The sequence below is a fragment of the Anomaloglossus baeobatrachus genome, chromosome 1, assembly GCF_048569485.1.
Source record: "Anomaloglossus baeobatrachus isolate aAnoBae1 chromosome 1, aAnoBae1.hap1, whole genome shotgun sequence".
Classification (NCBI taxonomy): Eukaryota; Metazoa; Chordata; class Amphibia; order Anura; family Aromobatidae; genus Anomaloglossus; species Anomaloglossus baeobatrachus.
This window is the reverse complement of record NC_134353.1, coordinates 767338219-767364186: the sequence shown is the minus strand read 5'-3', so window position 1 is coordinate 767364186 and position 25968 is coordinate 767338219. Positions and strand designations below refer to the sequence as shown.

General features: G+C 46.1%; 1 protein-coding gene across 1 annotated transcript in view; it reads left to right on the top strand.

The window, feature by feature from the left end:
- The window catches only part of P2RX6 (purinergic receptor P2X 6), a 106390-nt gene that overhangs the window by 26955 nt on the left and 53467 nt on the right, over positions 1-25968 (top strand). The window contains exons 2-5 of the mRNA XM_075324394.1: positions 2103-2256; positions 21228-21299; positions 23501-23576; positions 25855-25939. Coding sequence (XP_075180509.1) covers positions 2103-2256; positions 21228-21299; positions 23501-23576; positions 25855-25939 — 387 coding nt within the window. The remainder of the gene's footprint in view (positions 1-2102; positions 2257-21227; positions 21300-23500; positions 23577-25854; positions 25940-25968) is intronic.

Here is a 25968-nt window from a genome sequence, read left to right as displayed (position 1 = left end):
AATATGTTGGCGCTATAGAAATAAAACTTATTATTATTATTATATCTGAGTCGCCCACCACAGCGCTGCAGCGGTCGCCTGCGGGACACTGCGGGGACTTCTCTGTAGGGACCATTCTGGCAACAGGTATGTCAGGTTTACTTTCATAGGAGTCGTGACGCCACTCTCGGTTTTGCGGTCAGGGTGATGGGGGACCACCACTGCAATTTAACGAGCGTCTGGAGCTGATGGTGTCTGCAGTCTGGTGGGATGGCCTCCCGAGAGTGAGGCTGGCCCCAGGGGCTCGGGTGTATGTGTGTGTGTGGAATAACAGGTCGCAAAAGAACTCAGTCTCAGTCCAGAAATGTCTTTCAACTTGTTTACTCACGTTCAGCTGGTTTTGTGAGATAACCCGGGTGATACTGAGATAGACCAGAGAGAACCAGGTATCCTTCAGGCTGCTGTAGGGGTGACTGCTGACTCGCCTTCCTAGCACTTCTTGTTTCGGACAACCCCTGACTTAAAGTACTGTGGGATTCATCCAGGGAAGTCACATCTGCCTTTTCTCCCCTTTCTGGCCCGTTTGCTGGCAGCATGGACCAAGGTGGATAGCTTCAGGCTCAATCCTCCTTATGGGCCCCCTCGTTGCTGCTGATGCTCGGACTCTGTGTTGGTTGGTATGGAACCTCTAGTCCCACCACCTGCCGGATTTAGCAGACCACTAAATGTATGTCTGGCTCTAAGGACCTGTTCCCCGTGCGTGCTTTCATTACCAGGAGTCCTCGTACTCGACTCCTTACTGCTCTCTCTCTTCAGGTGTCTTTCAGACTGACTGGGTGGTAATGTACTCCCCCGCCAGCAGCCACTACACGTGCAGGATCTGACTAGTGTTCCCGCTCTTCTGCGTCTACACTTCAGACTCGGCTGCTCCACTCCTACTCCTTCGACTGCCAACTGCAACTCTCGTTTCCAGACCCACCACCGAACCACTAGCTGAGATGTGGAGGCCACGCCCCCTCCTGGGTCTGCCCAGGGGTCCCCTCTAATGTGTGTGTGAGACCTGGTTACAATGTGTCTATGCGTACACACCCTGCTCAGACTTTGGGATTACCTGTTTGTACTCACCCAGCATGGGTGCAGTACTCAGTGGTGCCTGACCATGTCAGGGGCGCCACATATCTAGTAGGATAGATAAAGAGATCTTTAGAAAAAGTATTTCTAAAGATCATTTATGATATGCTAATGAGGCCAGGGACTACATGCAAGGGCATTAGTTCCTGCGCTCATTACGCCCTCTTAGCATGTTAGTACGCCCACAGGGGCATGATAACATCCTATTCAATGCCAATTGCCCGGTGTCATCAGCATTGACGTGAGTACCTGTGTCTGTTGTCACAGGTTCAGAACGCCAGGCTTAGGGTCAGTGCACATGATCAGAATGTCCCGTACTTCTGGTCATGTGTACTATGAAGACGGGTATACGCATCCCGGCTTCAGATAGGTCTAATGTGCATGACTGGAAGTGCTGCGCATTCTGATCAGGCGCACAGACCCTAAGCCTAGTGTTCTGAAGCAGTGACAACGGACACAACGCTGATGACGCTGGGCAATTGGCATTGAATAGCATGTTAGTACGCCCCTGTGGGCGTGCTAACATGCTAAGAGGGCGTAATGAACGCAGGAACGAACACCCTTGCAACTAGTCGCTGGCCTCATTAACATATCATAAATGATCTTTAGAATTACTTTTTCTAAAGATGCCTTTATCTTTGTTAGTGTATACAGGGACAGTTAGGCAGGGATTAGCAATACGCACACAGAACTGCTCGTGGTTATGGGTGCATATTGCACCTTACCGGTTCCCTTTAAAGGGCTGGAACAACATTTTCTATTATCGTACTAATAATCTAGGACAAGTTTCTGCCAATGTAAGAAGGCACTGGCCATTTTAATTCTACAGTGATTACCTACCTAGACAAAACAATTGTGTGATTTGTTAATTAAATGTATTTAAGAAGATAATAAGGAAATGTTTATTAATGGAATAATATGACACTTTTTGAATGGAAAGGTAATATTTACTATTCCTACGTTTTTTTTCCTAATGTATGGTTTATTAACAGGTGGGTGTTTGTAGTAAAAAAGGGCTACCAAGAAAGTGACAATGATCCTCACATTTCCGTGATAACCAAAATGAAAGGCGCATTGGTGACCAAAAATTTTAGGGAATTTCAAGAAAGATTGTGGGATGTATCAGACTTTGTGAAACCATCTCAGGTGAGTTCACACACTATACCATACTATGTGATTTGTATCTGAACCAAGTCTTCAGTTGCTTGTATCTTAGTTTACTAGTTTGAAAGAAGACATAAGGGCATCAAGGTCAACCTATATCCTAACACTGGTAGCTGGCTGAGCCGGCTGTCAGTCATGGCTGGGCGTAGTTACAGGCGCCACGCGCTATATACTGAGTGGTGACTTGGTGACACCCTGGCCTATCAGGTCGTCACAGGGTATTGTGCAATCTGCCCTTCTGTAAAATATCCACCTCCTCCTTGGTTACGGGTCCCTGACCTTTGGTGTTGCCAAGAACAAGCTAATCAAATCCCTAGAAACACTCTGCACCACACCCACCAGACACACCAATGGCTAACCTGAAGGGAATAGGGTCGCCCACTTGGGGGGTTGGTTAAGGGGAGGTCAGGAGTGTTAGTTGACAGTTAGTTGAGAAATGACTCTCGAGAGGAGAGGTCAGGAGCTGGGCTCCTTGAGACTACTAGGTGGCAGACATTGGTCTGGGCCTGGTAGGAGCTGGACCCCGGTCGCAAAGGATCGTGACAAGCGGCACGGACTGCCTTGTGCCATCACCGGGCAGGGGCATGACTGGGTACGTGGACCCTAGGTCAGGAAGGAGCTTCAGGCGTCCTGACAATTTACCTGATGAGGACGGAGCCTTCAAGATCCGTTCTCCACCCGCTCCAAAATCGAGGTACTAGCGCAACGAGGGGGATAGGACTTTCCCACTACATAGTCCAGAAAATCCCAAGCGTGAACCCTGAGAGCATTCTTAACCAGTTAGCCACACTGGTGAGCGGGACCCAATTAGTTTCAGGCTAAAGGGACCAAACAGAAGACTAGGTGCCAAGGTAAAGGTTACAGACTAACAGGCAACACCAAGGGGCACGGGATCCAGGCATGCTCCCTCCAAGCGGCAGTGGTGTCAGGAACTTTGGTTTACCTCAGTTGTCGGTGTCAGCGTTATTGGACTGAGTGAGTACATAAGTGACGCTTACCGTCCCAACGACATCTCCCTGTCACCATCACTGAGTCCCGGGGCATCCCCCTTCCCGTGGAGGGGTTAAACACCTGGCTGCCTACACCATCGCCATCGGGTACTCCCAATCGCAGCAGTGGTACTCCATCTTACCACGCACCACGGGTGGCGTCACAAACTTTCTACACCATCCCCTGTAAATATTCCCCCCTTTATTCCAAGTGGCCGCGCGACCCTGACCCTTGGGTCCGGAAACCCCTCGAGGCACCGCGGATCCGGATCAGAGCAGCCTGGCTGCTGACGTGGGGCCCGGCACAACTGAAGCTGCACCCCTATGACTGAAAAACAGATGCTGCCGAGAGGAGTAAAGTTCATTTCCTCTTGGTAGCGGGGCTGTTGGTGGGGGCACTGGGCAGCTTCCCCTGAAGATTAATCCCATATTTGCGGGGTAATAGCATTGTTTCACGTGAGAGGTTCCATTGAAAGAAACACTCCCACTAAGTTTTTTATTCAGTAAATGTGTGTGTATATGCCTGTAATGTAGTATGAGTGTATTAATAGATTCTCTTTCTCCAGTATTCAGTGCTGCTCATCTGTTTCTTAGTGAGATCACTGCAACTTTGAGTAGCCGGCTTGTTTGCACTATGCGTGAGCCGGAAGTCAATCTTACAATGAAGCCTATGGAGCTTCGTTCTGTTGCTATATAGGCATTCATTGTAAAAGAGACTCCCATGTCACGTTGCGCTCTGCCAGTTTATAGAGCCATGACGTTTCAGAAAAGCAGAAAAGAATGGAAAGCGGCGATAGGTAAGTATACTAATATACTGTCACAGGTGTGCATTGGATGACAGACAGTCATGTGGTTTCTGGCCATAGAAGGTTACTGTGTTTGGCTATGCAAAATGCTCCCTTATTTTTTTATTGTTTCTGCTGATAGTATTCATTGTAATAGGTAGATTTCCTGTTCGATTTTCATCTCTCCCCCTTTTGGACCCAGCAGGAGCTCGCCTTCCACCCAGCTGCTGATCATCAGTATTCTATTGGTGCTTAAATACCCCTTCCTTCTTTGGACTTGTGCTGGTGATATTATTCAGTTTATTCAAGCCTTGGTTGCAAGCAGGTGCTTTGTACTCATTTGTACTATCGCTGCTGAAAACTTTGCTGAACATCTACCTGTGTCATCTGTAGATAAGTAGTTCATGCATTTTCCCCCTGTGTGTCCTCCTTGTGACTTCTATAGTGTGTAGTGGGGTTGACGAAGAGCTCATCCCATCAGTTCCCTATTTAGGGTCCAGCATTAGGAATACCTAGGGTTAGGTATCCAGCTCAGCACATAGGTGCGGTACCTATCTAGGGTGGTGAGGGACTCCAGGGATCAGCAGTAGGTTCGGTCAGGGGTCACCATCTTCCACTTCCCTAAACACAGGGTTTCCCTTCCCTTCCCTGTCAATTGGTACTTCCCCATACCTAGCGTGACATATACGCACTACATTACATGCACATACACACATATTGTGCACACACATACTGAATAAAAATGTCAGTGGGAGTGCTTCTTATAAATCAGTTCTTCTCTACACCTGTCCTAGTTTAACTATGTCTCTGATATAGACTGGAGCCCAAAATTGTACACAGCATTTTAAGTGTGGCCTGACTAGTGAAATTCACTGTCGAGGACCTATAGGTCTCTAATTGCCCACTAATTATTAAAAATTAATTTGCTTGGGTGGATAAAGATCAATAAGTCATAACATTTATTCTAAAATTTTAAAATTGCAAAAACATTTCCACCATTTATAATGAAGCCTATCCAAGTCAGTCTGTTTAAGGACACTTGGCTACTAAATGAACTATATTGTACATTCAGATCCAGTAAAAGGAATCCAAGAATTTAGGGACCAGACTGTTGAGAAGGTGCAATATTCAATGCAGGATTGTAATCCATTAGGTGTAATGTGTTACCAATGGTTTGCATGGTGACAGTGGTTCCAGTTGCCTTGAGATCATTAACAAGCTCCCCTTGTGTAGTTTTAACCTTTGTCAGGCTGCATAATTTTGCCAAAATTTCTCGACCCCTTATCTCGGAAGGGGGTGGAGATATTTTATTGAAATTTGGCCAATATATTCTGGACCAAAACTGCTGAGATGTCACGAAATTTCAGCCCTCTACGGCTTTTCGAAAAAAAAAAAAAATATTACAATTTAAAAAGGGAATAGTTACAATTGTACCTATTCAGCCGGACGAAGGTTAAGATAATCTCTCACCTTCCTCATGATTCTGGATACCCCATGAGGTGAGATTTTGCATGGAGCCCCAGATCGATGTCGATTGATAGTCATTTTGTATTTCTTCCATTTTTTTACTATTGCGCCAACAGTTGTCTCCTTCTCACCCAGCGTCTTACTTATAGTTTTGTAGCCCATTCCAGCCTTATACAGGTCTATGATCTTGTCCCTGACATCCCTAGAAAGCTCTTTGGTCTTGCCCATTATGTCGAGACAAGAGTCTGACTGATTGAGTCTGTGGAAAGGAGTCTTTTGTGACAATTTAAAACAGCTGTCTTTAATGCAGGTAACAAGTTGATTAGGAGCATCTAAGTGGTCTGTAACAGCCAGAACTTAATGGTTGGTAGGGGATCAAATACTTATTCCTCTGTGTAAAATGTGAATACCTTTCTATAATTTATACAATGGGATTTTCTGGATTATATTTTGGATATTCTATTGCTCACTGTTAATATTAACCTACCCTTAAAATTATAGACTGTTCATGTCTTTGTCAGTGGGCAAACTTACAAAATCAGCAAGGGATTAAATATTTATTTCCCCCACTATATGTTACTATTTAAACTAATCTCATAGGACATTTAACTCATTATTCCCTGAAGCATTATTTATTGGAGAATTTATCCAGGCGAACAAAATAATTATTTAAATACATACCTCAAAATAGGAGCAAAGGTGCAATAATATATATAGCAATGAAAGTTTATTGGACTCTATATTGCAAAAACCCCAAAATTATATACCTCATACAACTAAAGTGCAATACATACAGTATAATTAGTTAATAGTTACATAGTTACATAGTTACTTAGGTTGAAAAAAGACCTAGGTCCATCTAGTTCAACCTTCCTCCACCAGTTCTACATTTAGTCACTAAGTCATTTATAACCAACAATGTTTTGTGTACTGAGGAAATCATCCAGCCCTTTTTTAAAAGCTGTTATAGTGTCTGCCATTACTACCTCTTGTGGTAGTGTATTCCACAGTCTGACCGCTCTAACTGTAAAGAACCCTTTCCTATTTAGGTGTCGGAATCGCTTTTCTTCCACTCGCAGTGAGTGCCCCCTGGTCCTTAGTACTGTCTTTGGAAGAAATAAGTCATGTGCCAGTCCTTTATATTGACCACACATGTATTTATACATATAAATGAGATCTCCTCTGAGACGTCTTTTTTCTAAGCTAAACATATCTAACTTTTTCAACCTGTCATCATATGGGAGGCCTTCCATTCCTTGTAATAGTCTAGTTGCCCGCCTTTGAACTGACTCTAACTTCTGAATGTCCTTTTTAAAATGTGGAGCCCAAAACTGGATACCATATTCCAGATGTGGCCTTACAAGTGATTTATAGAGGGGTAACAATACGTTGGGATCACGGGATCTAATCTCTCTTTTTATACACCCTAAAATCTTGTTTGCTTTAGCAGCTGCTGCTTGACATTGAGTGCTGCTGCTCAGCTTATTTGTAATGAGAATACCCAAGTCCTTCTCCTGTTCTGTAGTCCCGAGTTTACTTCCATTTAATGTAGACGCAGCTATAGGATTACTCCGTCCTAGGTGCATTACTTTACATTTATCAACATTAAATCTCATTTGCCAAGTATCTGCCCATTCTGACATCTTATCCAGATCTTTTTGTAATATTGTACTATCCAGGTCAGTTTTTAATATCCTACATAGTTTGGTGTCATCGGCAAAGACTGACACTGTACTATCAATCCCATCCACAAGGTCATTAATAAAGAGAGTAAAAATAATCGGTCCAAGCACAGATCCCTGCGGCACCCCACTGCTGACTATAGCCCATTTAGAGAATGTACCATTTATGACTACTCTTTGTTTCCTATCTTTTAGCCAATTCCTTACCCAGTTGCATATTGTGTCCCCTAGTCCTTGCTTCTGGAGCTTTAGTATAAGGCTATTATGTGGTACAGTATCAAATGCCTTTGCAAAGTCCAAATAAATCACATCAGCTGCATTACCAATATCCAGGTTTGAACTTACCCCCTCATAGAACCCCAACAGGTTGGTTAGACACGACTTATCTTTCATGAATCCATGCTGTTTGTCAGTTATCATATTATTTTCTGCAATATATTTTTGCATGTCATCCCTTAAAATGCCCTCAAAAACTTTGCATACTACTGATGTCAGGCTTACTGGACGGTAGTTGCCTGGATCTACCCTCTTACCTTTCTTAAATATCGGAGTAAAGACAAAATCCCTTTCGGCGCTTCCGGAGGATAAATGGATTATCAGTGCAAGTTTGCAAAAACTTCAAGAACAAGGGTTTATTAAGGGTTCAATGAAAAACGGACAATTACGGACAACGCGTTTCAGCTAACAAAAGCCTTCATCAGGTGTAGTTTAAACTACATTTAGTTATTCGTGGATGAATGCTATCTGGCCCTGGGGATTTGTCAATGTTTAATTTACTCAGACGTAGGCGTACTTCATCTTGTGTTAAATTAATTATATCGGGTGGTGGACTTTGATTTTTCACTTGTTGAATGATCCCTGGTACAGTCAGTTCCTTGGTGAATACAGATGAGAAATGCCTATTTAATATCTCAGTCTTTTGTTTGTCCTCTATAACTAACTTGTTATTATATTTTAAGGGGCCGATACTATCCTTTGTTTTCCTTTTGGCATTAATGTATGTATAAAAGATTTTGGGATTTATTTTAATGTCATTGGCGATTTTTGCTTCAGTAGCTAATTTTGCTTGTTTGATTTCTTTTTTACATTTCCTATTGATATCTTTATACTCCTGCAATGCTATTTCTGTATTCTCAGCCTTTAAGATTTTAAATGCCCTTTGTTTTTGTTTTATTATACTTTGTACAGTCTTATTTATCCATAGTGGTTTCTTTTTATTCCTGGACATTTTATTACCAGAGGGTATACGTTTTTTACAGGACTCTAGTAGTATATCCTTAAACTTACCCCATTTATGTTCGGTATCCCCAGTTACCATGACTTTGTCCCAATCTACACATTTAAGCTCTTCCCTTAATTTGTTGAAATTAGCTTTCCTAAAATTCCAGGCTTTAGCATTCCCCCTTTGAAATGTTCTATTGAATATTATGTTGAAGCTTATCATATTATGATCGCTGGTGCCCAAGTGCTCCTGGACCTGTAGATCTGAAATTGTATCCGGTCTATTTGACAGGACCAGATCTAGCAAATTATCTCCCCTGGTCGGTTCACCTACCATCTGAGAGAGGAAATGGTCTTGAATGGTAGATAAGAACTTACAGCTTTTAGCAGAACCAGAAGATTCTATGTCCCACTGAATGTCTGGATAGTTGAAATCCCCCATAATAAGAACCCGATTATTATTATTAGCTGCCTTTTCAATTTGTTCCAGCATTTCACCCTCTTTTTGTTCAGGTATGTTAGGAGGCTTATAGCAAACTCCAATTAGCATTTTTCCATTATTCCCCTCCCCATGTACATTTACCCATACTGACTCTACATTGTTGCTGTTCCCCTCAATGTCATCATACAACACAGGTTTTAGGTTAGATTTAATAAATATACACACCCCACCACCTTTTTGGCCTTTCCTGTCCTTCCTAAATGTACTATAACCCTGTATGTTTGTCACCCAGTCATGGCTTTCATCCAGCCAGGTTTCCGTAATGCCCACCACATCATAATCCATGGTTGACATAAGAGTCTCCAATTCATTCATTTTGTTTGGAAGACTTCTTGCATTTGCCAGTAGACATTTAATCCTATTAACACCTTTATTGCTCCTAGCCTCCCTACGTTCCTTGTATGTCCCATCCCCCCCTAATCCTTCATTGACCCCTACCGTCTCCCTGTCTCTATCTGCTCTATCTATTCCCTTATTTGCTCCACTACCCTCCCTCCCCCCGATCCTAGTTTAAAAGCTCCTCCATCCGTCTGACCATTTTCTCCCCCAGCACAGCTGCACCTTCCCCATTGAGGTGCAGCCCGTCCCTACCGTAGAGCCTGTAGCCGGCTGAGAAGTCGGCCCAGTTCTCCATGAACCCGAACCCTTCCTTCCTGCACCAATTTCTAAGCCACATATTTATCTCCCTAAGCTCCCGCTGTCTTTCTAGTGACGCTCGTGGCACCGGTAGTATTTCTGAAAACACCACCTTGGAGGTCCTGGACTTCAGCTTCTCTCCTAGTTCCCTGTAATCATTTTTAAGGACCTTCCACCTGCCTCTAACTTTGTCATTAGTACCAATGTGCACCATGACCGCTGGGTTTTCCCCAGCCGCACCCAGCAATCTGTCTATCCGATCCACAATATGCCGAACCCGAGCACCCGGCAGACAACACACTGTTCGGCATTCACGGTCTCGGCGACAGATGACCCTGTCTGTCCGCCTAATTATAGAGTCCCCTACCACCAACATCTGTCTGGGCTTTGCTGCACTCCTATTTCCCTCCTTCCTACAGCAGTTGTTTTCCTGGTTGCTAGGAGCAACATCCTGCTGTAGTGACCCTAGTCCAGGCCCTTCATTCCTAATATCAGCCAAACAGGCATATTTACTAGGTTGTGCCAGGTCAGGACTAGGCTCCCTGACACTTTTCCCCCTACCTCTTCTTCTAACTGTTACCCAGCTACCTACCTCTGGGTCCTGATCTTCCCCACTTCCACCCTCCTCCATATCACTGGCCCCAGCCAGAGAAAGCTCAGTGAGCTCTAAACTCCTCTCCAGGTTTGCAATGCCCCTTAGTGTTGCAAGCTGCTTATTTAGATCAGTTACCTTGGCTTCCAAATACGCAACATGCTTGCATCGAGTGCAGACATAGTCACCCTCGAACGGCTGCTCAAGGCATGCATATATCTGACAAGATACACACCTGGTAGCATTGTCCATGGAGCACCTATCAAATGGGGATAAACAGTAAAGTAGAAAAACAAAGAGAAAAAAACCCAATGGGAAACGTATAAGGATAAATTCATACTATGTAATTGTGTTGAAACTATGCAATTATCTTAAATTCAGCACTTTACTTCAGTTCAGCACCTCGCTCGCTCAGCACCTCGCTTGCACTGGGTGGTTTATATAGATGTACAATGACTATCAGAAGCTGCTAGAAGCTTCTAGAAACAGGTGTGACTAATCCTACTAATTAAATCACAAGACTAACTTTTTTTTTCCCTTTTCACAGAATCACAAACAGACACACAATTCCCTAATGAAATTCAACAATTACAGTTATCACCACTATGTAATTGTATTGAAACTATGCACTTATCTTAAATTCAGCACTTTACTTCAGTTCAGCACCTCGCTCGCTTAATAAATCCTGTTTGAGATTAATAATCTTGTAAAATATTGCAGATTGATAACCATGAATTAGTAAATGGTCTCTATGGTGCTGTTATAATTTTGGCATTAAAATTTTTTTATTATTAACCCCTGTGAGACTCATGTGGGTTTAGTGGATGAGGGCAGGTATATCTCACCCCGGTATCGGTCCTATGTGACTTAGCCTGGCCAGGATCACCTGGCTACTAATGGATTAATGGGAGGTGAAGGACGGAGGTAAAAGGAATCTGGGAAGTTGGGGGAGGGTCTCCATCTGGGAACACAGTAAGCCTGTCTGTGTAGGAGACACTTGTGAGGAGCAGTGCCTGATGTTTGTATGGTTTAGCTGGAAGGGAGAAGCCCTCCAGTTGGTAGTTAGGATAACACCGTGTATAGTTAGTGCCGGACAGGCAAGGATTTATTTTGTTGGTGTTTTTTTTTCTTTTTGTTTATGCTTCACTGCAATAAACCTGACCAAGCGTCAGTTACACCTTGAATTCGGCTGTCTGCCTGAGGTGAATACGTGCCCTTTGAACCCAGCAAAGGCGATCCCGGAGCGTGTTATCACATTGTGGTGGAGAATGCGGGCAGCACGTTACAGCGCATCATAATGGATGACGTGGTGAAAGCGCTGGTACAATCCGCAGCTGTGCAGCAAGAGGCAAATCGCTTGATGTCGGCACAGTTGAAGGAACTGGTGGAATCGACGGTTAAAGACCGCCAACTTTTGCAGCAGGTGGCGCAGCGTCTGGCGACCGTACCGGAGAGTAATGCGGAGGCTGACCAGAGGGTGATTCATGTGAGTCGGTGCTGGCAGAAATTAACCACAGAGGACGATGTGGAAGCTTACCTGACCACGTTTGAACGGACGGCGGAGCGGGAAAAGTGGCCAAAGGAGCGATGGGCCGACTTGCTTGCACCGTTTCTGGCAGGTGAGGCACAAAAAGCCTACTTTGATCTTGAGCCTGAAGCAGCGCATGACTTTGATAAACTAAAAGCCGAGATCCTTGCCCGGCTGGGAGTGACGACGGCCGTGCGAGCACAGAGAGTTCATCAATGGACTTATCAGCCCGATAAACCACCGCGGTCACAGATGTTTGACCTCATTCACTTGACCAAGAAATGGCTACAGCCCGAGGTTCTGACGGCGCCAGAGATGGTACAAAGAATCGTTCTTGATAAATACAGAAGAGCTCTACCGCCATCTCTGAAGAGGTGGGTAAGCCATGGAAACCCCACGACAGCGGATCAGCTAGTGGATCTAGTGGAGCGTTATTCCTTGGCAGAAGGACTTATGGACGATGCTACACATCCTCGCTCTTCCCCTTCTCGACGAGGATCTGGTAAGACTGTTCCAGGGTCATGGGGAGGAGGAAAATATCCTAAGGCAGTGGAGGAGGAAAACAGGACTGCTGGCCCTGTGAGGGCTAAGGTGCCAAACTATGGTCTTAGCAAGGGGCCCGTGAGGTGTTTCCGCTGCCAGGAGGCGGGCCACATTGCTGCAAACTGTCCAGTAACTGCAGAACCGATGCAGTGTGATGTCACGGACTTTGAAAAACGCAGGGCTATGGTTGCACGGGTAGTGTGTGTTGCTGCATGTCAAGGCGATATGAAAAAACACCTGTGTGAAGTGTCCATTGATGGCAATACTGTTGTTGCACTATTAGACTCGGGAAGTGTGGTGACTCTGGTAAAGGCCAGTCTGGTGGCAGTCCCGATGGGACCGTCAGATAAATTTTCTGTGACATGTGTGCATGGAGACACCTGCTCGTACCTCACAACGGTCTCCTGCATTACTACGCCCTATGGGTCTGTGCATCATAAGGTGGGACTAGTACCAGCACTATTGCATGATATCATTTTGGGCAGGGATTTTCCCCACTTCTGGCAGTTGTGGGAGAACCAATTAGTACCCCAGGGTAGCCGCACGGATGATCCTTCTCCCACACCTTGTGTGGGCCCGGAGCCACTAGAGGATGCCCCACAAGAGGGTTCAGAGGAGGAATCCGCTGAAAACAACCCCCAGTTCCCCTTTTCAGTTCTGGCGGGTGATTCCGATGAACCCGGGGCAGAGGCGGACACGGGTGGCTGTCCCCCTTCCTCTTGGCTGAATTTGGAAGTCCAGAAAGATGACTTCCAAAGTGAGCAAATGAGAGATCCTACCCTTTCTCAGGCTATAAAAAATGTTAAAATGATAAACGGGGTGCAGGTGGATGCAGGTACTAGGCTGTCTTACCCCTACATGGCACTGGAGAATGACTTTCTCTATCAGATAGAGAAGAAGGGGGATGACACAGTACAACGATTGGTTGTGCCGAGAGCCTACAGGCGGAGAGTGCTGGACCTGGCACACGGACACATGATGGGGGGACACCTGGGGGTCCAGAAAACTACCGAAAGGATATTACACTGTTTTGTTTGGCCCGGCATGCATCACGATATTCGCACCTATTGCGAGTCTTGTCCTGACTGCCAAATCTCTGCGCCTAGGCCCCGTTTCTGTAGCCCCTTAGTACCTCTGCCTATCATCGAGATCCCATTTGAGAGAATTGGGATGGATTTAGTTGGACCCCTCCCCAAGTCTGCACGAGGACACCAGCACATCCTTGTCATCTTGGATTATGCCACTCGTTACCCCGAGGCCATCCCTTTGCGTAACACGGCCACCAAGACCATTGCCAAGGAGCTGGTCCATGTGTTTAGTCGGGTTGGTGTCCCAAAACAAATACTCACAGACCAAGGAACCCCCTTTATGTCTAAAGTAATGAAAGAACTCTGCAGGCTGTTACAAATAGCACAGTTACGCACCTCCGTGTATCACCCTCAAACGGACGGACTGGTCGAACGGTTTAACAAAACTTTGAAACAGATGCTCCGTAAGGCGATAGACAAGGACGGGAAGAACTGGGACTACTTACTCCCGTATTTGCTTTTTGCCATCCGGGAGGTGCCCCAGTCTTCCACCGGGTTCTCTCCTTTCGAGCTTCTGTACGCCCGACGTCCCCGTGGACTGTTAGATGTCGCTAAAGAAACCTGGGAGGGACAGGTCACCCCGTTCAAAAGCGTAATAGACCATGTAACCCAAATGCAGGACCGTATTGCGGCGGTGATGCCCATCGTTAAAGAGCATATGATACAGGCTCAAGGAGCACAGAAAAGGATTTATGATAGGGGGGCCAAGATCCGTACTTTTGCACCCGGAGATAGGGTGTTGATCCTGGTCCCCACGGCAGAAAGCAAATTTCTGGCAAAGTGGCAAGGCCCCTTTGAAATTAAGGAACGGGTGGGTGAGGTAAACTACAAAGTGTACCAGGCTGGTAAAAGGAAGCCTGAACAGATTTATCACGTGAATCTGATAAAACCCTGGAAGGACCGTCCAGCTCTGTCAGCAGGTCTGGCCCTTCCGGTCTGCAAGCAGACCATACCGGATGTCGGGACGGCGGAGACTCTGTCGGAGCGGCAAAAGACCGACGTCAAGCAGTTTGTAATCAACAATCACGAGTTTTTCTCGGAAAAGCCCGGGCAGACCACTCTCATTAAACATGACATCATAACAGAGCCTGGGGTAACAGTTCAGGTAAAGCCCTACCGAATACCGGAGGCTCGGCGGGAAGCTGTCTCCCGAGAAGTGAAGACCATGTTGGAGTTAGGTGTAATCGAGGAATCGCATAGCGCCTGGTCGAGTCCGATTGTGTTAATACCGAAACCAGACGGCTCCATTAGATTCTGCAATGACTTCAGGAGATTAAATGCGGTCTCCAAATTTGATGCATACCCTATGCCACGGGTCGATGAATTAATAGATCGGCTTGGAAAAGCCCGGTATATCACGACCCTAGACTTAACGAAGGGCTATTGGCAGATCCCGCTAACAGAGGCCGCTAAAGAGAAAACCGCGTTTTCTACACCGGAAGGTTTATACCAGTATGTGTATATGCCGTTTGGACTACACGGGGCACCGGCAACCTTTCAAAGGTTGATGGACCGAGTCCTGAGGCCCCATAGGCAGTATGCTTCTGCGTATTTGGATGACATAGTCATTTACAGCCTGGACTGGGAGACGCACCTCCAGAAACTAGAGGCTGTGATTGAGGACCTGCGGGAGGCGGGTCTAACAGCAAACCCCAAGAAATGTCATATCGGGCTGGAAGAAGCCCGGTATTTGGGATACGTAATTGGGAGGGGAATTGTTAAACCCCAGATTGACAAGATACAAGCCATTCAGAAATGGCCGCAACCAGTCAACAAGAAGCAGGTGAGAGCGTTTTTGGGAATAGCTGGCTACTACCGACGGTTCATTCCCAATTTCGCGGCTACCGCTGTTCCCCTGACGGACCTTACCAAAGGGAAAGACTCTGTCATGATCAAATGGACCACGGCAGCCGAAGAAGCCTTCCATAACTTAAAACTAGCTCTTTGCTCTCAACCTGTGCTAATGACTCCTGACTTCCGCAGCGAGTTCGTGGTCCAAACGGACGCTTCTGATGCCGGTATAGGGGCTGTATTGTCACAACTGAAGGACGGAGAGGAACATCCGGTCCTTTATCTTAGTCGGAAACTTAATAAGCATGAACGCAACTATGCCATAGTGGAAAAAGAATGCTTAGCCATTAAGTGGGCTCTAGAGTCCCTTAAATATTACTTGATAGGAAGGAAGTTCCGGCTGATCACTGACCATGCCCCTCTCAAGTGGATGCACTTGAATAAGGAACGGAATGGCCGAGTGACCCGGTGGTTCCTTGCACTTCAGGCCTACCGTTTTACAGTGGAGCACCGCCCGGGGGTGCGGATGGGGAATGCTGATGCCCTGTCTCGTGTGCACTGTTTTGTGGGTGCTGTTGCTCAGCTGCAGTGGTCTGAGCAGAGGGGGGGGATATGTGAGACTCATGTGGGTTTAGTGGATGAGGGCAGGTATATCTCACCCCGGTATCGGTCCTATGTGACTTAGCCTGGCCAGGATCACCTGGCTACTAATGGATTAATGGGAGGTGAAGGACGGAGGTAAAAGGAATCTGGGAAGTTGGGGGAGGGTCTCCATCTGGGAACACAGTAAGCCTGTCTGTGTAGGAGACACTTGTGAGGAGCAGTGCCTGATGTTTGTATGGTTTAGCTGGAAGGGAGAAGCCCTCCAGTTGGTAGTTAGGATAACACCGTGTATAGTTAGTGCCGGACAGGCAAGGATTTATTTTGTTGGTGTTTTTTTTTCTTTTTGTTTATGCTTCACTGCAATAAACCTGACCAAGCGTCAGTTACACCTTGAATTCGGCTGTCTGCCTGAGGTGAATACGTGCCCTTTGAACCCAGCAAAGGCGATCCCGGAGCGTGTTATCACACCCCCTATGAAGCAAACTAAGGTAATGTGGTGAATATTGCACCTTCTCAACAGTCTGGTCCCTGAATTCTTCGATTCCTTGAAATAGATCTGAATCTACAATATACTTCGTTTAGTAGCCAAGTGTTCTTAAACAGACTGACTTGGATAGGCTTCATTATAAATGGTGGAGATGTTTTTGCAATTTTAAAATGATAGAATAAATGTTAGGCTGTGTGCACACGTTGCGTTTTTTACCGCGGAAACGCTGCGTTTTGAACCGCAGCGTTTCAGTGGCAAATTGCATGCGTTCAGCTTTCCCAGCAAAGTGTATGGGAAAGCTGAAAAATCAGTGCACACGCTGCGTTTCTTTCCGCAGCGTTTTGGATGCCAAAAATCGGTGCGTAAAGAAAAGCAGCATGTCACTTCTTTTGTGCGTTGTGGCTGCGTTCTCTCCCCCATTGAAATCAATGATGTGGGGTCAGAACGCAGCTACACCGCATGGACCTGCTTTTTTGTTGCGGTCCGCGGCCTTTGTCGGCACGCCAGAACGCAGGCATTTACCTGGAAGTGAGGTCAAGAGGTTTCCTGTTGACCTCACTTCCAGGCAAGCCCCCGGTGTCACCAAAGTGCCCGCCCCGACCCCCGACCCCCCCTCCCGAAAATCCAACATGGCCGCGCGCACAGTAGCGCACCGGCCGCCCTACTCCTATGATTTCTGTCGCATGTGCAATAACACATGCGACAGAAAAATGCCCCCCAGGCCCTGCCCGGTCACCCCCTATTCCCCCGGTATTCCCCCTCACCTGTCCGGTCGCAGCGCTGATCCCCCGCGGCTCCCTCCTCCTTCACAGCAGACGCCGGCCGGTCACATGTTCCGAGCAGCTGACAGCCAGCACTGTGTTCAGAGAGCTGTGCTGGCTGCTCGGCAGTCTGCAGCTGTGACCCGGGGAGAGTGGGTGCAGATTTTTGCACCCACTCTCCTCAAATGGAGGGTCTGCCCTCCTAGAAAATGGGGGATACGTTCCCTGAACGTGCCCCCATATTCTAGAAGGTCCAGAGGCGACGTGGGACATCCAAATGGATTTCTGCGGACCCATTTTTTTTTTATTAAATTGGAGAACAAGGGAATGATTTGGGGAGTGTTTTTGCTAATAAAAAAATTTTTGTTGTCTTTTTTTGCTTTTGTTTACTGTCAATTAGTTATGTCGGGTGTCTGATAGACGCCGTAACATCACTAATTGCTGGACTTGATGCCAGGTGACATTACACATCTGGTATCAACCCCATTTATTACCCCGTTAGCCAACGCACCAGGGCGCGGGATGAGTTGGGGCGAAGCGCCAGGATTGGCGCATCTAATGGATGCGCCACTTCTGGGGCGGCTGTGGCCTGCTATTTTTAGGCTGGGAAGAGTCCAATAACCATGGCTCTTCCCACCCTGAGAATACCAGACCTCAGCTGTCAGCTTCACCTTGGCTGGTGATCTAATTTGGGGGACCCCATGTTATTTTTTTTTTATTATTTTTATTTATAAATAATAAAAAAAAACCTGGGGAGCCCTCCAAATTGATCACCAGACAAGATGAAGCTGCCAGCTGTGGTTTGCAGGCTACAGCTGTCTGCTTTACCCTGACTGGCTATCAAAAATAGGGGGGACCCCACGCCATTTTTTTTTTTTTGTTTTTGTGATAAAAACTAGGCTAGGCACCCTTTAGTGCCACATGAAAGGTACTAAAGGTGCCAGCTTAGAATATGCAGGGGGGGGTGGGACGTTGTATATATATTTGACCTCCATTGACGCTTTTTAGGCTGGATGCCCACAATCGGGGTTTGCAGCGTTTTGGGCGCAGATTGTTTTCCCTGCGTCCATGACGCTGCGTTGTGCAGTAGAAGCACAGTGGAAGGATTTTTAGAAATCTCATGCCCACTGTGCTTCTTTTCTCCGCAGCATAAACCGACCGGTGGCGCAGCTTCCCGAGCCTCAGCATGTCAATTTATGCTGCGTAGATGAGTGTTCTCTGCAGGTAGCATAGAGCTCCACAGCAGCCTGAACCCAAATCGTGGGCATGGGCAGCTGCGTTCTCCCGTGGGAAACACTCACATCTCTGCAGGAAGGCTGACACTGGGTACTAAACGCCGTGTCGCTGGATCATGGCCACATAGCCCAACAGTGAGAATATTGTTGCTACAGCTACATTTTGGGGGAAGTAGCTGTGGATTCAAAATGATTAATATACTCCTGAATAAAATCCTTGAGGGGTGCAGATTCCAAAATGGGGTCACTTGTGGGGGTTTTCTGACGTATAGGTACCCAAGTCTTAAAAAACGCACCTAAAAAAACGCATGAAAAACGCATGAAAAACGCATGAAAAACGCATGAAAAACGCATGCGTTTTCGATGCGTTGTTTCTCAAAAAGCATTGTTTACTTTTCTCCCCTCTGCCAGAGGGTGCGTTTTTTTCCGCGCGGAAAAAAAAGCAACGTGTGCACATACCTGTCTTATTGATTTCTGTGTACCTAAGCCAGTGAAATTTTGCCTTGACTAGTCACTTGTATAGAGACAAACCTTTGTTCTTGTCATTGGCACCTATGACTCTTTTAATAAAATCCTATGATGTTATTTGCTTTGGCAGCATCTTCTAGGCATTCGTCGCTAAAGTTGAGTTTTGTGTCCATGCACATACCCAAGTTTGCAGTGACAGTTTTAACCACTGTTCTATAATGTTTTATATAATTGTAACTTTACATTTAATTTGCCATTTCTCAGCCCAAACATCCAGCTTACCTAAATCCCTTTATAATATTAAATTATCACTTGTGTTGATTACCTTTCAAAGGTTAGTATCATAGGCAATTTAAAATTCGACTTCATATCCCCTCAATAAGGTCATTAATTAATATATTAAAAAGAAGATGGCACAATACTGACGCATATGGCACCACACTGTTAAGGCTGCTTTACACCTTACAATTTCTTGCGATCGCAACCGCCCCCATCATTTGTGCGGCACGGGCAATTTGTTGCCCGTGTCGCACAATGTTGTAACCGCCAATCACACGTACTTACCTTCCAAACGACCTCGCTGTGGGCGGCGAACATCCACTTCCTGAAGGGGGAGGGACGTTAGGTGTCACAGCGATGTCACAAAGCGGCCGGCCAACAGAAGCGGAGGGGTGGAGATGAGCGGGACGTAAACATCCCGCCCACCTCCTTCCTTCAGCATTGCCGGCGGCTGCAGGTAAGCTGCAGTTCATCGTTCCCGGGATGTCACACGGAGCGATGTGTGCTGCCCTGGGTACGATGAACAACAGGACGTGCAATTTTTAGAAAATGAGCGACGTGTCAGCGACGAATGAGAAGGTGAGTATTTCTGCTTGTTCATATCTGTCACACGCTACGATATCACTAACGATGCCGGATGTGCGTCACTTACGACGTGACCCCGCCAACATCTCGTTAGATATATAGTAGCGTGTAAAGCCCGCTTTAGCTGTGACTAAATCATCATATTAAAGAGCAAAATAATGCTGATTAAGCCAGTTTATATATAATCAATATATAAAAATTTCTCTTTAGTATGAGAACAATGTCTGACTTGCCAGGTTCCCTCTGCTCCATTGTAAAATGCTTCTCCACATCTGTCTGCAATTAGCTGCAGACGTCACATGAATATTATTTATTATGAGTTTATTATTTTAACAGTTACACATGTAAATATATAGCCACATTTATACAGGTTAAGGCCCCGTCACACTAAGCAACATTGCTAGCAACATCGCTGCTAACGAACAAGTTTTGTGACGTTGCTAGCGATGTTGCTGTGTGTGACATCCAGCAACAACCTGGCCCCTGCTGTGAGGTCGTTGGTTGTTGCTGAATGTCCTGGGCCATTTTTTAGTTGTTGCTGTCCCGCTGTGAAGCACAGATCGCTGTGTGTGACAGCGAGACAGCAACAACTAAATGTGCAGGCAGCAGGAGCCGGCTTCTGCGGAGGCTGGTATCCACAGTAAACATCGGGTAACCAAGAAGCCCTGTCCTTGGTTACCCGATATTTACCTTCGATACCAGCCTCCGCCGCTCTCACTGTCAGTGCCGGCTCCTGCTCTGTGCACATGTAGCTAGCTGCAGGACACATCGGGTTAATTAACCCGATGTGTGCTGTAGCTAGGAGAGCAGGGAGCCAGCGCTAAGCGGTGTGCGCTGCTCCCTGCTCTGTGCACATTTAGCTGCAGCATACATCGGGTAATTAATTACCCGATGTATGCTGTAACTAGGAGAGCAAGGAGCCAGCGCTAAGCATTGTGCGCTGCTCCCTGCTCTGTGCACATGTAGCTGCAGCACACATCGGGTAATTAACCCGATGTGTGCTGTAGCTAGGAGAGCAGGGAGCCAGCGCTCAGTGTGCGCTGCTCCCTGCTCTCTGCACGTGTAGCTCCGTGCGGTGGTAACCAAGGTAAATATCGGGTTGGTTACCGATATTTACCTTAGTTACCAAGCGCAGCATCTTCTACGCGGCGCTGGGGGCTTGTCACTGGTTGCTGGTGAGCTCACCAGCAACTCGTGTAGCCACGCTCCAGCGATCCCTGCCAGGTCAGGTTGCTGGTGGGATCGCTGGAGCGTCGCAGTGTGACATCTCACCAGCAACCTCCTAGCAACTTACCAGCGATCCCTATCGTTGTTGGGATCGCTGGTAAGTTGCTTAGTGTGACGGTACCTTTACTCTCTACCTAATAATAAGCCGTAATGGACCATATGCAAGTCTAATCATTTACTAGCCTGTTTCCACAAGCTGACAGAAGTAAATGGGAACAGAGCGACTGTTATTATGATTGTTCTCTCCCTATACTTCATCATGTTTTGAGTAGCATTTCCCGAATTGCACTGGTCGTTCTGATGGTAATAACATTGATTTCAACTAGGCATAAGTTATTTGATTACCCAACGAACAAGCATTTTAGTTATAAAAATAAGAGGAGTGCAAAGCGATAAAAATTCGGATTGCACTTGCCCTAATATTATTCAGTGAGGCTGTAGTGATATGAAATATGATGAATATATCAATAACTTTGTATTACAGGGAGAAAATGTACTGTTTTTGGTTACAAATTTTATTTCAACACCAGGGCAAGGTTTGGGCGTGTGTCCAGAGGTAAGCAGAATCTTTTATTTCTGGAAGACTAATGGTGGCTATACCCATCACATAGTTATTGATCTAAAAGTTCTGTGTTTTTCCTGACCCTCTCCATACACATGAACATTTAGCCAAGCAACTTATTTACCTTGGGAAAAGAATGATCAGGTTTTAAGATTCAACATGCCCAATCTTACTCTTTCGTAATGTGATCGGCCAGGGAAGAGTTCGGAGACCCCTATACAGGGCCATCGTCAGCACCCGGCATACCCGGGCAAATGCCGGGGCCCTGGAGAGCTGGGGGGCCCACTCGGCCTCGTCAGTTCTGCAGCCCCCGGACCGAGTTCCGGGGACCGCAGTCCTCGGCAGGAAACTGTGGCTGCCGTCCCTTTAAGGCGCGCAGACCACAGCGTTCACTGCGTCCTCCTGGATTGAGCTTCATCTGTGGGTGGAGCTACTGCCCGGCGTCCTGCTCGGTCCCACAGATAAAGGAGGCGCAGTGCCAGCCAGCGACCCCTTCGGCGCTGTGTGGGCCCCTCTCCACCGTGACCTGAGCGGTATGTGGCAGTGATGTGTCGGTCACGAACGATCCAACACAAAGATCTGGCTCCCTGCAGTGACTGACAGGAGCTGGATCCCCAAAGAGAGCCACTAAAATCTCTAAGCGGCTCTCTTCGCGGCTGAAACCCCGCCCACCCGCGTCTAAACCCCGCCCACTCAACGATTTATTTGGTCCCTTGTAAGTGGGTGCAGTTTAGCTACGGGTGGGCGGGGTTTCAGCAGCGTCACTATAATCTTAAATATGTGTTCACCCGGGGTGAACACATATTTAATAAGGAGCCGAGAACGATCCGAATGAGCCGGCTCTTTTTGGTGAGCGGAGCCATGGGAACCGGATCACCAAAAAGAACCGGACTGCTCATCACTAGTATGTGGGACACCCCTCCCCGCCCCCCGATTTATGGGCCCCGGTGAACTGTATGGGCTTCTCCCCCACGCGATGTATGCCCTGCCCCCCCTCCCCTCCCCTCAGACGTATGTTCTGGCCCCCGGAGCTGTGTGTGTGGGCGCCGCAGAGCTGCATGTGTGGGCCCCGCAGAGCAAGGTGTGTGGGCCCTGCAGAGCAAGGTGTGTGTGTGTCTGTCTGTATGTATGTATGTATACAGCAGAGCAGTGTGTGTCTGTCCATATGTATGCAGCAGAGCAGTATGTGTGTGTCTGTATGTATGTATGTATATATGCAGCAGAGAAGTATGTGTGTGTCTGTTTGTATGTATGTATGCAGCAGAGCAGTATGTGGGTGTCTGTCTGTATGTATGTATGTATGTATGTATGCAGCAGACCAGTATGTGTATGTCTGTCTGTAGCAGTGTGTTACTGTCTGTATGTATGTATGCAGCAAGCAGTGTGTGTGTCTGTCTGTAGCTGTGTTTGTCTGTATGTATGTATGCAGCAGAGCAGTGTGTGTGTCTGTATGTATGTATGCAGCAGAGAAGTGTGTGTGTCTGTCTGTATGTATGCAGCAGAGCAGTATGTGTGTATCTGTATGTATGCAGCAGAGCTGTGTGTCTGTATGTATGCAGCAGAGCAGTATGTGTGTGTCTGTCTGTATGTGTATATGCAGCAGCAGTGTATGTGTCTGTCCGTATGTATGTATGCAGGAGAGCAGTGTGTGTCTCTGTATGTATGCAGCAGAGCTGTGTGTGTCTGTCTGTATGCTTGTATGATGTGTATCTATGTATGTCAGTGTATATGACTGTATAGATTTGTCTGTTTACATGTATTTTTGTGAGGTTGTCTTTAAATATGTATATGTACGTGTACGTATCTGTGTGTGTGTGTGTGTGTGTGTGTCTGCGTGTTTATGGGTCCCACTGGGACTCTTCCGCCCGGGGCCCACAAAAACAAAAACCTGGAGCCGGCCCTGCCCCCATACACATCAGCTAGTTCCACTGAAATTGGTGGGTTCCAAAATCATTCCTCTAATATGTATAGCCAGCTTTTCAGTAAGTAAATGGCTTGATTGCAAATGTAATCAAAATCTAGAGATAGTGCCAGAACGTTTATTGGATTTCTTTTTCCTGGCACCTACTTTTTTAAATTCCAGTTAAACAAATAAATACATTTATGCACAGTGGTTTGCTGAATTTTAAGTGCTGATCTGGTTGTGATATGGCATTACATTTACTCGTCTATTCTGTTTTTATTTTTTCACTTAGAGTCCAACAATTTTAGATGGCAGATGTAGTGAAGACTTAAACTGCCCTAAAGGAGAAGCTGTAATTAGTGGAAATGGTAAATTAATTTATTTTCTTCTTCTTCTAGTTTATATAGTTCAACTATGCAACTCCATTCATTTGGTGCAGCCCCTGCCCAGGTACTGAAGTTCGGATCCAATACTCTTGAATAGGGGCTGTTCTGCGGTACTCGGCTGAAATTCCTAAGCACTACATAGAGCTGGAGAGTACAGCTCCATTCAATGTGTATATCTGGCTACTGGTGGGCCTAGTCAAAGCTTATTGTGGGACTGTTGCTTGGCTTACTCCGACAATGTCATTTTGATAACTATGGATATGTTATCAATTCCATATGCTGAGATAAGACATTTAAAAGGAATCTGTCACCAGGTTTGTGCTAACTCAATTGAGAGCAGTATTTTGTAAGGAAAGAGACACGGATTCCAACAATGTATCACTTGGGTGAACTGGGTGCAACAGCTGTGACACAATCAGAGTTCTAAAGGGCACTTTGCACACTACGACATCGTAGGTGCCGACATCGCTGTCGACATCGTAGTGTGTAAATCCTTTATGATACTATTAACGAGCGCAAAAGCGTCGTAATCGTATCATCGGTGTAGCGTCGGTCATTTCCATGAATTGGAAAAGACCGATGTTACGATGTTGTTCCTCGTTCCTGCGGCAGCACACATCGCTGTGTGTGAAGCCGCAGGAGCGAGGAACATCTCCTACCTGTGTCCCGGCCGGCTATACGGAAGGAAGGAGGTGGGCGGGATGTTTACGTCCCGCTCATCTCCGCCCCTCCGCTTCTATTGGCCGCCTGCCGTGTGACGTCGCTATGATGCCGTACGACCCGCCCGCTTAATAAGGAGGCGGTTCGCCGGCCAGAGCGACGTCGCAGGGCAGGTGAGTGCATGTGAAGCTGGCGTAACAATAATGTTCGCTACAGCTATCACCATGATATCGCAGCTGCGACGGGGGCGGGGCCTATCGCGCACGGCATTGCAGCATCGGGTTGCAATGTCGTAGTGTGCAAAGTGCCCCTTAGATGTAGCATAGATTAGAAAGATAGCCCCTTTCACGCCCCTGAATAACAGCTTTCTATGTACATTGTATATTGACTCTAAACTGCTAATGAGTGTTGTGGGTGGGGCTGGACCAGGCTGCAGCGCTGATAATCTCCTGCTCATAAAACACTATTTGTATTGAAACAACAGTACACAGCCTAATAAGTAAGGCACCGAAGAAATTAGTGTCTCAGCCTCTATCTCATACTGCCCTCAGATTACACAACAAAAACTTGCTGACAGATTCCCTTTAATTAGAGATGTAACTGTATTAGAAAACTGATTTCACCTCTCCTATATATGGGTTATCCAGAAACACTTCCATGCTTACTGGCAGCTCCCTAGTAACAGAACTGTATAGAATTGTGTCCATTTGTTGTGATGAGGAGTTTTGGAGTTGTAGTATGTGGCATTGACAATATAATCTGCAAATTGTGTAACTGCAGAGAATTAAAGGGAACCTGTCAAGTAAAAAACACATTTTTAATCTGCAGATATGGTGTTAATCTGTAGACTAATAGCATTCTGACATTATTATTATTTATTTATAGAGCACCATTGATTCCATGGTGCTGTTGTCACACTGTCACACTGACAGCCCTGCTACCAGGAGGAAATTGTCTTTATTCCTCCCGGCAGCCTCAGGTTTCAGTCATAGGTTCACAGCTTGTGCGATTTCAGTCACCGCTCTCTGCATAATGAAAAGCAGCTGTAACCATGCACTGACTGACAGCCGTCTCAGTCTTGCATCAGTACAGAACTGGCTGTCAGTCAGTGTAGCAGCAGACTAGCCCTAATAGTGTTTTTTTTTACATGACATGGTCCCTTTAAAGAATTTTCTGGCATATTTTTTCTGCTATTGCAATAACATTAGCTTTCATTTGATAAAAGTGACATAAAATAATATTAATAATAATAACAAAAATAATGTTAATAGTAGTAACAACAACAAATCATAAATAAAGACTATCTTTACAGAAAAGTATTCTCATGAATTATTGCTTGTATAAGGAGGGGATACTACATACATCTTGGAAATGAAGATTCTGGGGATATACTGTTTGTCATTGGGTTGGTGACTGTTAGGACCACACATGCAAAACGAGGAATTTGTGGTTATACCAAGATACTAATTTATGTGATCACAAACACTTTTAGCACAAAATAACTAAACAAGTGTGGCCAAATGATCTTGTGTGAATGGTACCGAAAATCCAACATGTAACATAACCAGCATAAATCCTTAGCTTGTCTGTTTCCTTTCAGGTATAAAAACAGGAAAGTGTAATAAAACTCATTTGACATGTGAGATATATGGTTGGTGTCCTGTTGAGAATCCACAGCACATCAGGTAATTTGTCTTTTTAATTAATATTAAAA